Below are 13,150 nucleotides of genomic sequence, written 5' to 3' on the forward strand. Positions count from 1 at the left end.
GATCGGCGGTTCGATTCCCGGTTCCGCTAGTCCATTTCGACCTGTCATTGGACAAGACACTTAACCCAAAATAGCTCACGCAGGCTTTCCAGCGGTGTATTATTGGGTATGGATGTTATTTAGAGTCCTGGTGGGCAGGGGGCATCTTGCATAATAGTCCCTGTCATTAGGGTGTTAATAGGTGTCTGAATAGGGTGAATGATGAAATGTAGTGTAAAAGCACTTTGAGTGAAGAGTAGAAAAGCCCTATACAAGTGCATTCTTTTCACCATTTACCACTCGTCTCTACCTGATAAACTTTCTAACTTTAAATTAATCGATCTCTTGAATAAACTTCAGAAGTAAAAATTACAAAGAAATCTCACAATAAATCTTCAATTACTCTTTCTGGAAGAGCGTGTCTTGCTAAACAAGGTATATAGTATTACTGCATAACACTAGTGAAAATGTTGTCTAAAGGTAGCGTGATCTCCATTGATCAATGGACACCACAATCACAACCACACAGGAGACACAGGCATCATTATTTCGTAGAACATAAAAGATCTAAACTTTTGAGTTAAACACTCATATTATACTCATGGTTTATACTCTTGTTAAACTCTGAGATAGTGTTGATAATGTACCATAAAGATGGACTTCACCCCATGTTATCATTTCATCATGTGTTTCCTTCAAAGACTTTTTAAAACTTTGACATGACAACGTGTAAAATGTCACTCCTGTGGTCTGTTAGATTCCTGTTTCTTGAAGCACGTTCTGGCTGCACGGGGGTTAAAAAAGGTCTGACACTAAAACCACACACAGCAAATTGATCACATGACTATCTGGTTTGGCTTGACACACAAGTGAATATTCAAAAAGAGATGTTTAACATGTCAGTTGTAGTGTGAAGAGTTTTATAAACATCATTGTGTTGTTTTCAAATCTAGAAATCAGGTCAATCCGAAAAGTGTATTGCAATATAATAGCATTGTAAAGATACTAATATAGGCCTTCAATATATATTTCAGTTTGTGACTTGAGACTCCTCCTTTATTTTTTTTGTGTATCTTTTTTGTGTTGTGTTTGTAACGTTTCGTTATATAACAGATTGTATGATATGTTACCAAAACGTACAAATTTTTAGTGCGCTTCAAAGGCTTCGTGGGCTGACATTATGAACATTTAACATTTGTGTGGAACAGCAACACATGTCAATATTCGCTCGTTACATGCTTACGGTCTTTATAAAAATAAACTTCTGTCTAAACTACATACATGTACTCAAGAACTGTACATCTGTACTGAAGGACAGTTATCAGGATACTTCACTTTAAAATATACATTTTTGCTATTTACTTCACTATATTTCATAGGGAAATATTTTTTACTTTTTATGCAACTAAATTTTACTTTCCAAGCGTAGTAATTAGTTACTTTTCTGACATTGTCTAGTTATAGCACCTTGTCATCTTTCACATTTCTGTGAGGGCCAATGTTTTACTCAAAAGTCAAAAATACAAAAAATGGCAACAACTTGTGACCCTTAGGAGGCGGCCCAACCCACAGGTTGGAAACCATTGGACTAAATGCCTTAACTGTGAATACATATATAACATTGTATCAGTCAATGGGACCAACTTCCTGCATAATAGTGCATAATAGAGTACTTTTCTTTTTAATACTTGACATTTTCTGGATGATAGGTCTGTACTTTTAACCCCAGTCTCCACCACCAACAGACAGCGGAGCTCTTTCTCTAACAGACTGATTCAGCTTTTCAAATGGCATCCTGCGAGGAGTCACTTATTTTGATATCCAGTAGAACATATTTGTCACTCTGAATTGATCAAATCAAATAGCTCTTTAAAAAAAACATACTGGAATATATGTATACTTTATAGACAATCTATAATGTAATCAAGTTATCCTTGAAGGTGCAATCCTGATTACATGTAATCAGTTCCTGCCCAACCCTGATGACATGCCACCCCCAAGAGTTTGACACTGATGCTGGAGGGAACTAAGACAGAATTTACTGTTTGCTTTGGGGCCTCTAGATGACGCTGTCCTCCTGACTGAACTGATGACTGAACTGAATTTAAATTAAATGTCACAATCAATGATCCAAATGGGAAAAACATCACATGTTGGAAATCAAAACACAGGACTGTAATATGGTGACACAATAGTATTCACTGACAGCTCATTCAAAAGATATGAAAGCTGGAAAATAAGATGTGAATTATAATAGTTTATGATGCTGTGATAGGTTTGTTACATCTGCAGCCTAATGTTTTCTTTTAATACAGTAGCAAAACATATCTATATATTTCAAGTTCAATAAAGTATAGTTAACTGAGAGTCCATCGAGCAAAATGTTAGATCGAGTAGATATCATTCATTTTTCTGGATGAATCATCTTTTCAACTCGATCAGACAAGAACATTATTGTGTGTGGATGAAAACTACTTATCTTAAGTCATCAAACCATGGACTGCATAGCCTCACACTAACAGGCAAAACATAATATCGCTTTTCTTTCAGGACCCTTTACAGCCAGTAACAATTTCCTATGTTGCAAGTTGGATAGATTTACCTTCAAAATAAAAGGAGGTCAAATCAGGCCCACCTTAGAATATTTAATTCAAAGTCAGTATTTAGTGGAATAACAGCATGAAATATGGAAGAAGCTAAATATGGTGCATGATACAACCTTTAAAAAAGATATGTTAAATTATTTTTTCCCCCACATATTTTCATTTTTACTTTATTCCGTAAACTGCAGTTTTATTTGTAATACATAAACATATATCAATGTCCTCAGGTGGGAACATTCAATATTTAAAGAAAGAGTATTTGCCGTACATGTCCCAGTTTGAATTTTAGCTCTATTTTTTGCATAATGTAACTTAAAATAACGTCTTACGTCTTTAAGTTGCCTGCCTCCTTACTCTTTATTATATAACATTATTTTTTCATTTTAGTTTATTTTCAATGAGTCAGAAACAGAGGCTTCTGGTCTACCTTATGAGCTGTTTATTGTGAAGGTACCAACGGGAAGTCCTATTACTTTGCAGGTTAGGTTTGTGTCCAGCCCCTCCTTCCGCTGAGCAGCGTGTGTTCCTCCGTGTAGACGGAGCCCGCTGGCCCTAACCGACGCTGGTGCAGAGCGAGCGGAGCGGGGACTACGCACCACCTCCGCCCGCAGCGGCCCGGACGAGGCCCGGGGATGGCGTCTCTTGGCTTGGGGCTGCATGTCATCCGCAAGCGTGGAGCAGGAAGGAGCGCCGTGGTGGAGAGGAGGAACCTGCTCACCGTGTGCAGGTGGGAACATCCTCACAATGTTCTTTCTTCTAATGACAGGAGGATGAAACAGCGTCCGGCGGCGGATTTGTTCATAATAATTAATAATTTCATAGGCGTTTGTGTTGAGGTTAGCTTGGCGAGCAGGACTGCAACCCCGGCCTCCATCTGTATTTAAATATATTACTTAAAATGCATAGAGAAGAAATTCATTCTGTGTCTATTCTGGATGAAATGCATTCAATTATTATAGATAAAATGTAATTAAAATGTCAGCTGACTGACCCCGGTTAAATCACAATCACATTTCACTTTTAAATACCCTCGTAATCATAATTGTAGAAAATACTCAGGTCATGAGTTCAAATTCCACCATCACAACCCCACCCCAATAAATGTTGGATTAGCTACCAAAGAAAATTTTTAAACTGCTTTTTAAATGATTAATTATTAAAAAAAAAAAAAAAATGTTTTATTCATGTACCTGCAATTATAATATGTGTCCTTTTAGATTTCCCTAAATGATGGATAACGACAGTTTAGACTCCCTTTGACACTCCCAGGAATATAATTCAAGTAGATAGATATTTAGTTCCATTTTTAACTTTATTGCCTGAAATCCATTCAATTCATTCCTCTATGAATTCATGAATCATAAGCTGGTTGATAAATATGGAACATGGCTGGCAGATGCTGAGGTGTGCATAAAACTAGCCTCCTGCCTGTTTCTCCACCTCTCTTTGTCAGCCAAAGTGAAAAGCACCCTGTGTATTGATCTGTGGTCCTCTCAGAGCTGCTGGCAGATGTCAGTTAATGACTGACAGTCCCTGTGGTGCATTTGAGACAGAAGATCAGAAAAGGTCAGGGGAAAAAAGGAAGATACCGAGGCATGATTTTTGTTTTGTTTTTAATTTTAGTTTTTAATTTGGCACAGAAAGTGAAACATATCAGAAACCAAACTGATAATGCATCATCTTTTCCAGCTGCTCAGTTAACAGAAGAACAAATATATTTTTCAGGTTTCAGTACAATGTCAGGTGTGACGGTGCCTGCCTCGTATGCCTTCCTCCATTAACGTCAGTTGAAACAGATGTAGAGGGAGAGTAATGAGATGCAGGTGCTCCTTGCTGACTCCTCAGGTCCTTTCCGCCTCCTCACCAGCCATCAACTCACTGATTGGTAGGAGCGGAGGAGGGAGAAGAGAGAGAAAAGTGATGGCAGATTGGCAAAATGAATGAACCAAAGATGAAATATTATTGGAGTTTGAGAAAGACTAAACAAAAAAAGAGGGAGGAAAAGAAAGTTATTACGCACATGATCTACTTTTGTTTCCTCCTAGTCAGCTTTAATGTTGAAATCATTGTTTTTGAAACTGAGACAAAAAAACAGATTGATTAAAAAACAGATTGATTAATCATTTTAATCATTTCTTAAACCAAAATGCCAAATATTCCCAGGTAACAACTTCTCAAATGTGAAGATTTGATGCCTTTCTCTATATGATAGAAAACCTTATACCTTTTGGGGTTTTTACTGACAAAACATATTCAAACATAATTCTATACAAATGTTATGATATTTAATCGACAAAATGATTAATCAAGCAAACTAATCAATATTTAGTTTGTAGCCATTTTAACATATATATATTTATATTTTGCATTGGCTTGTTGAGCTTTTTATTTAAGCTATACATGCTGTTTAACTTTGAGTGTTTATATTCTATACAAATTGTGGCCGTATTGTGCATTATTTGAGACTGGCACTGTATTTGGTATCTTTGGAAACGGGTGGATCTTCACTGTGATTTAAAGTTAAGTGGGCTTGAACAGTGCTTTTTCTGCACAGCATGAGTGCACTGGTTCTCCTGCTAGCAGGCTGCTGCTTGTTGGGGGGTTTAAGCTTTAAGAAAAGTGTAGATTGGTGCTGGAAATGAGTGTGAGAGGTAAACAAAGTCTAGCTGCTGCAGTAGCCGTCAACAGAATAACACACATGCCATTGAAAAGATGCAGGTTGTCTTTTAGAGCTCATGTTCTCTAGATGCAGAAAAGAAAAGTAATTTTATTATTCATAAATAAACGCAGAGCAGCTTTGCAGTCATCAAACTCCGGGCTCTAATGGAGGACAGAGGGGATGTTCATCTTCCATCATTTAATTACTTCGAGGAAAACACCCAAAACACTGCTTCATTGGTAAAAAGCTGTTGTGCAGATGAATGCACTGTACAGAACTGGAGTAATGTTTTTATAGACTGAGTGCTTTATAAAGGCATGTATGATGTTATTTATCCAAGCACCCAGTTGAATTAATGAAATATAATTGTTTGTCTCTCATGGGAAAACGAGTTGCCTCCACAAATTACTTTTTTCACAGCAGCAGACGTTTTGACGTGATCTCAAAGCACAGGTATTGTGTTACTAATAATATTAAAGCATTCAGGGGGATCTATTGGCAGAAATGGAAAATAATATTAATAAGCTTGTTTTCTTCAGTGTATAATCAATCACCTGAAAGTAAGAATCGTTGTGGTTTCGTCACAATCAGCATTTTATATCTACATACGGACCTCTTCACGGGGCCACCATGTGTCTACAGTAGCCCAGAATGGACAAACCAAACACTGACGCTAGAAAGGGCCAATCACATTTTGGCGTTGGCCAATTAGTTTGAGTTTCAGTTGGTTGCAACCTCACTTCTAGATGCTCCTTTTAATGATTGCTCAGTTTTACTGTATTCAAGTTTCCAGATAAACCTAAATGGAAATAGCTGAAAGTTGATCATTCACCACGGTTTGAAAGGGAACATTGATGATTGTGGTCTGTCGCCTGGCAACAGGCTTCTCCTGACTTCAACCACCTCCTCACTTATACTGTGTGCTCGACTTTCCAGGATTTCAGGGGTCTCAAATTGAGTGGAAGTCCCAGGGCCTACATATGTACTGGGTGAATGTTGAAAAATAACCAAAAGGAGAAGTGCAATATGCTCTACACAGAGAGGAAATTAGCTCAGTCTTAATTGCTGGGAGGAGCAGGGTTGATTTTCAAAGTGTCTTAAAGTAAATATACATGAAATGTGATTAAAACCTGCCCTTACTCATGGAAACAAGATGAAATCTATCTGTTTTCGTCTTCTGTCACTGGAAGCATGCACTCTGTGGTCACCCTGCTGCTAAGCAACGAGATAGGGAGAGATGAAGTCAGATTATTCAGCTGACGTAAAGGGGTACACACAATTTGGCAATATTTGCACAACACACACACACACACACACACACACACACACACACACACACACACACACACACACACACACACACACACACACACACACACACACACACACACACACACGCGTTGCAGCATTGTCCATTAACTCTCCTGTCTTCCTGTCTAATCAGTTGAAACCAGATTAGACAGAGTCATCGGTGCACATGAATGTCATTTGGCAGCACATCATGACTGGTTTCATCACAGGCTATTAATCAAAGCCTTATTTCAACTATGGAGGCAAGGAGTAAATATTTTCTGTGCCTTGTAATGAATGACAGAAATATTAAGTAATGGTAAAAAAACCAAACTTTACGTTGCTTGTTTTTATGGCAATTAAGATTCTTCTTCTTTTTGTTTGTTTGTTCTTATGTGCATTTGGTAAACGTGCATTACCAGTAGTCTGAGTGTGTCTTCGTCTTTGACATCATTCAGTCTGGCATCAGAAAGCAATAAATAAATTGTTTTGCCATTCTAGACACACTAAGATTTCAGTTTAGAAAAATGTCAATACATCCCTCACACATTTATACTCACTTCCATAAAGCAGGGGCCAAGATATTCTGTCATTTAGTGTGTGTAACTGAAATGCTGGCTCCTACTCTTCCCATAATTCAACCAGTTGTGTCGTTTGACCTTTTGTTCTGGTAAATGTCTGTGCTTTAAGTTACAGACTCAAATAAAGGTTGTGCATCTTCTTCTGTCCTCAGGTTTTCAGTGAAGACTCTGCTGGACCGCTCCTGTTTTGAGACGATAGACGACACATCTCCAGAGTTTGTTAACTTTGTTTCCATCCTGGAGCACATCCTCAGCCATCGACTCAAAGGTAAAAAACGTAAGCAACACTCTTCTCATCCACATGAAGATAATTATCTGATACACAAACTTGTTATATTTATACTGCAGAGTGAAACATCGATTTTCTCTCATTTTGACTTTAATAGTTAACAGGAGAATGACAGGAAACATGGGAAGAGAAAAAGATGGGGTTGATCTTTGATAATGGTCCTTAGGAGGAAATGAGCAGCAAACTTTGTGGTAGCATGTCTTTATATCTTTGACCCATCAGGTTGAAGAGAGTATGACAAAATATGCACAATTTTAATACAGAAATTGCAGTGACTCATTGGTTAAAATGTAAAGTTTAGATAGTGATTGGCATCTAGTTTCCCTTCCTTGAGATTAGTGTAGTTGGTGTGAAAATATTCTCAGTATCTGACACAGTATATTCTTATTATCGTTAAACCATAGTATAGATACTGACCTGCTAAAGATCCTTATTTGAGGTCTCCACTTCCAGTGTGTTGAACTCTTTTCTTTACATTTTTACCTCCCCAAACAGCCACTAAACTTAATTTAAGTTCAATTTTTGCACATCTTATGTCACTTAAATGTAATTTCTGGGTAAAAAACCCTTCAACTGTGTTCCATTTCGAATTGAATAACAAGTACGCAGTTACTTTTTGGATCTTTTAAAATTCAGAGCATTATAAATGGAAATTCAAGCTTCTAAAAACCTCGGTTTCTGTGTTTTTTCCCTCTCAGGTCAGACAACTTGGTTTGGCTATGAGAGTCCTCGGAGTTTCTGGGATTACTTAAAAGCCGCCTGCAGCAAAGTACCAAATAATTGCATTCGAAGCATCGAGAGTATGGAAAATGTGCGACCATCGAGAGCTAAAGTGAGGATAAAACTTTCTGGGAATCAGATTCAGTTACCCGAGGCAGCCAGGAAGAAAACAACATGGATCTCTAAATCTCAGAGCATTTGATTAAATAAATGTGTAATTTAGCCATAATTAGAAAGATATAAGCAGTTTCACTATATAGATAGCACTACATCTTCTATGAAAGTGTCCTGACATCAACACACACATGCGGCACAATCATGCGTTTGTTGTTTAAGATTACTTTGCATTTTCCCCTGAGAAAAAGAAAAAAAAAATGTTAAGAACACTGGTGCACATAAAACATGACTCAGCCTTGCAGGTAGGAGCACAACAATTGTAGCTAATATTGTTCTACAATTAGGCTGTAGGTGAGAACAAGACACGCACACACACACACACAGGTCAATAACTCTATTAGCTTCCACTAACTTAATGTTACTTCTTTCTCTCTCTGCAGGGCCGGGCGTGGATCAGAGTGGTCCTGATGGAGAAAAGATTATCAGAATACATCTCATCTGCACTGAAGGACATCAAAACCACAAGGTCTTGATGTGTGCTCATAAACACACTGTTTCTCCATCAACCCAATAATGAAATTTGTATCAAATCAAGTATACAAAGTAGTATTCAGAAACATCAGCATGCGACAGGATAATTTAAATCCTATAACACCTAACCTTATGCATTCAATTATCACACACCATTTGACTAGATCTAGATGAGTTGAATTAATATCAATAATGTGCTCCTTATTGTGTGTTGACTGTAGGAGGTTTTACGAGGATGGAGCGATCATGCTGGGAGAGGAGGCGGGGCTGTTAGCAGACACACTCATCGGACTCAACACCATCGACTTCAGGTACTAATTACATTAAGCTAATTCTTACTGTAACAATTCAGTCTTGCTTTCTCTCCTGGTTGCACAGTCCGTGTGTAGCTTTCTCTGCAAGAAAAGCATTTTTGGTTTCATCGGTAAAGTAACAAGCCCTTTCAAAATGTTAAGGCTGATCCATAAGGCTTTCATGTAAAAAGAGCTTAAAAGGAATATGGAAGTGATGATGTTTTATTGTCTTTAACATGTTTCATGTTCTTTAATGTGATGTGCATATTAATATAGAGAAGCGGTCGCTGACAACATTAAAAAAAAGTTAAACCCATCTCTACAAAGTGATCAAAGTTAATTACAACTATAAAATACACCTTTGCACAAGTATTGATTGAACATATAAATATTCACAGGTGCAGCAGAAATGGACTTAGTACTTTAAAGCTGTAAATCTAGTAATAGAGGAGGCGGTGCTTTAATTTTTAATCCTGTCATTTAGCTTCTGTCTGAAAGGAGAGAGTCTGGATGGCAACTGCTCCGCTGTGATCGACTACACGCCTTACCTGAAGTTTCCTCAGAAGTATGTGAGGTCAAATCACACAGTTCATCATCAGTGCTCTCTAATATGTACAAGTATGAGGCTCACACTGGTTCCCTGTGCAGTGCAGACAGCATCAGCAGCGACGAGGAGGAGATGAGGACGCTGGGGAGCAGCGGCAGTGAGAGCAGCACCCCCGACAAGATGGCCACCGCTGCCTCCATCTTCACCGAGCAGAGCAACTTGGTCAGCAAGTGCAAACGCTTTGAGCAGAAGTACCGAATGGCGTTGGAGCAGAAGGTAGTTGTGTGTGTGTGTGTGTGTGTGTGTGTGTGTGTGTGTGTGTGTGTGTGTGTGTGTGTGTGTGTGTGTGTGTGTGTGTGTGTGTGTGTGTGTGTGTGTGTGTGTGTGTTTTGTTTTAATATTAGTTATTTGGGGATAAACAAATTGGATGCTAATATATGCAACTGTGACATTTTCTATGATGACTGCATGGTGATCACAGGCTCAAACTGTGTGATGCTAGGAGGAGATGTTTTCTGTGAAGTCATGTTTTTTTTTAAACAAACACACATTCAGCTTAATGCTGTTTCTTGATTATACAACATCTGCAAGGTTTCTTCCCAATTTGGATGGAGCTGTCCTCTACGTTTTTTCCATTTTCTTTGAGCCAAAACAAAGAACTCCGATGTTTATTCATGCAGCAGTGCCTTAATGTTATTAGACACACAAATGGAGAACAGAGTGTGTATGTGCTTGTGTGTGTTTGTCTCAGGGTTACCTGGAAGAGCTGGTCCGTCTGCGAGAAGCCCAGCTGTCAGAGGTCGTGTCTCATAACAAAGCTCTTCAGCAGAGCCTAGCAGACACACACCTCTCCCACACACTGGAGAAAGAACAGCTTGAGTACATTGTACTGGAATTACAGGACCAACTGTAAGTGTGTGTGTTTGCGTGTGTGTTTGTGTGTGTGTGTGCGCCAGTGCATGTGAGGTTACTGACGGTGAGGTGGAGAGGACTCTGCAGCAGATCCAGCTGTGAGTTTGACATTCAGGACACAGCAAGAAGCCTGGAGATTGCAGGTGGATTGTTATTTGTGTGTTGCTGAATCAATCGCTGCTTTTGGCCAAGAGGAAAAGCTGCATCAGTTTTGTGTCTCGAAATATGTTCTAATCAGTAAAAGTACGCTTTCTCTGTTTGATCACCAATTTACTGTAAGCTAAAAAGTCTGTCAAAGGGATTGGTTGAAGGGTCTCTGGAAATGAAACTGCAGTCTCAAGTCATTGGATGCTTTCAAATGCAAAAAGCAAAAAGCAAAGTGACACACAGCATCGACAGAGAGAGAGTCAGTGACTACAGACAAAGAGACTTTGAGAATGACAATGTGAGTCAGCTCATTATGGCCAAAAGTGTATCTGGAATGGGGACAGTATTTCCTAGCTTTTGTAGTTTTTCTTTTTAGCTTTTTTGCAGAATCTTCAGTATTTATGTCTACTTAATTTATTTGAGAAGAATGAAAACGTAGACAAAAATAAAAAGTTTCATAGTAGTTGCCAAATTTAGCCTTTTAATGTTATTTGTGGCTTAGATTACTGCATTGAATGACTTCCCTCCCTTTTTTATTTTAAGTGTTTATTAATTTAATAAATTGCCTCTAACTCTGGATGTCTGTTGACTTCAGGACGGTACTGAAGAACAATGATTTGCGGTCCAGGCAAGAGTTGACAGCCCATCTGACCAATCAGTGGCCATCTCCCGTCGCCTTGGATACCAATGCAGTTGCCTTGGACACGCTGCTGTACAGGAAGAGCACAGGACAGTGGGAGGAGTATGTAGATGAGTTTACATCCTCCAGTTTCCAAATAATTATTACTTTCATTATCACTAAATCTAAATGATTTATAATGAATGATTTAACTGTTCACTAACAACTTTGGTTATTGTATAGAGATGGAATACAGATCTTACTCATTTGTCATTTATCTATATCAACAAACTGGCAATTTCCGGTGTCTCATCTTTGTAATTCACGTCAGTTAGGGAATAGATAGATGGATAGATAGAGAGATAAATACTCAGATATCGATAGAAATTCAGGTGTCCAGTATCTAGGAGCCGCTGGCTCCTCACAGCTGGGGTAGTAATTATATACACCTTTACAGATTCCAAGCTGATGATGTGCTCTATTTATTTTATGTTTGTCTTTGTATATTATCTGTTTTGTTATTGGTTAGTTTAGGAAGTCTTTTTTTTTTTGACATTCTAATAATTGTATAGTGTAAAATGCACCTTACAATTTCACCCACAGCCCTGTCAGATGAGCTCAAGTACCTTTTCATCAAAACCACTTGTCATGTTCTTAATGTGTTGATTTGAACTGATTTAATCCCTTTAATTTTAGATTACCTTTTGTCCACCTTACAATTTCTTAGACCCAAGAACAAATTGTTTTTGTCTGACACTTTTTTAACCCAAAAGTTATTATATTTGCATTGATAAGGAACTAAGAAAACCAGCAAATAATCAATTTTGTGAATCTGGAACTACAAAAGCTTTTTTGTTGTTGATTGACTAGTTGTTTATCCTGTCCTCTATTTGCAGGAAGAGTTTCCAGAGTCTGGAGCAGCTGTCTGCAGACATGAGTCTCTCCCAGACGTCTCTTGAACCGTCACACACACTGAGTCTGGAGGCCAGGCCGACCGGCACACACTGGCCTCACCAAGGTACGTCTCCTCCTGCAAGTGAGCTCCGTTGTCCAGGAGGGTGATGTGAGCACTGATCATGTGTATCCTGTCACTCAGGTAAAGAGGAAACTCCGTCTCTAAGAGGTCTGTGTGGCTCCCTGACCTCAGTCGCCAGCTACAAGTCTCTGGCCAGCCTGAAGTCCAGCGAGTGTTTGGCCAGTCCTGCAACAGAGATCAGCAGTCCAGGCTTCACCCCGTCGTAATGAACGGAGAGCTAAATAAACAGATCTCCACCAGGGAAAGACAATCCAGGAACTTTGTAAATGTAGGTGATATTGTTTTGTAGACATTTATGTTCTTAATGTTGAGCCCAGAGCTTTAACAGATGGACGTCAGGTTTGCAAGTTGAGAATCTGGTGTAGAATGTTGTGTTAAAACTCAAGAGCAGCTGCATCAGAATGAATAATGTCAGTTTACTCCAACCTCTGACTCTTTGTAGAGGAACTCCTGCTGTTACTTAATCAATATGTGTTTAAATTATTTGATTTGTTGGTGTTTTCATAATTTTTTCCATTTTAGGAAATAAATTAAAATAATATACAGCTGATCTAAGGATTGAAAGGTTTCCCAGGAGGTCTTAGCATGCTGAAAATACTGACTGTAGATCAGATCAGAGTTCTGACCAAAATCGTTACTATGAGTCATTTCCTGCAGCTGTAAGGTCCTTTTATTATTTTCTGTGCCGTTACTGCTGCCACTGCATTTATATAATTGTTTTTTAAATCTAGTAATCTCTTTGATTTATGATGAATGTACTTCCACTTTTGTCACATTATGTCATCAATTTTTCATACATAATGCTGTGTCACATTTTGTGTAAGGTG

The 13,150-nt window shown here is 38.5% G+C and overlaps 1 protein-coding gene across 2 annotated transcripts; it reads left to right on the forward strand.

The window, feature by feature from the left end:
- The first annotated feature begins 3,074 nt into the window (after positions 1 to 3,074).
- rundc3b (RUN domain containing 3b) lies at positions 3,075 to 13,128 on the forward strand. Of its 2 annotated transcripts, none has more exons than XM_054621889.1 (11): positions 3,075 to 3,309; positions 7,265 to 7,389; positions 8,100 to 8,233; positions 8,679 to 8,764; positions 8,991 to 9,080; positions 9,547 to 9,627; positions 9,711 to 9,885; positions 10,361 to 10,518; positions 11,264 to 11,410; positions 12,184 to 12,305; positions 12,384 to 13,128. In XM_054621889.1, the coding sequence occupies exons 1-11, from the start codon at positions 3,215 to 3,217 to the stop codon at positions 12,527 to 12,529; spliced, it is 1,359 nt and encodes a 452-aa protein (XP_054477864.1). In that variant the 5' UTR covers positions 3,075 to 3,214; the 3' UTR covers positions 12,530 to 13,128. The 2 variants fall into 2 exon arrangements, with proteins under 2 accessions (XP_054477864.1, XP_054477865.1); XM_054621890.1 differs by having other exon boundaries at positions 7,265 to 7,380; positions 12,384 to 13,126.
- Positions 13,129 to 13,150: the final 22 nt, after the last annotated feature.

Source organism: Anoplopoma fimbria, chromosome 20 (assembly GCF_027596085.1).
Source record: "Anoplopoma fimbria isolate UVic2021 breed Golden Eagle Sablefish chromosome 20, Afim_UVic_2022, whole genome shotgun sequence".
NCBI lineage: Eukaryota > Metazoa > Chordata > Actinopteri > Perciformes > Anoplopomatidae > Anoplopoma > Anoplopoma fimbria.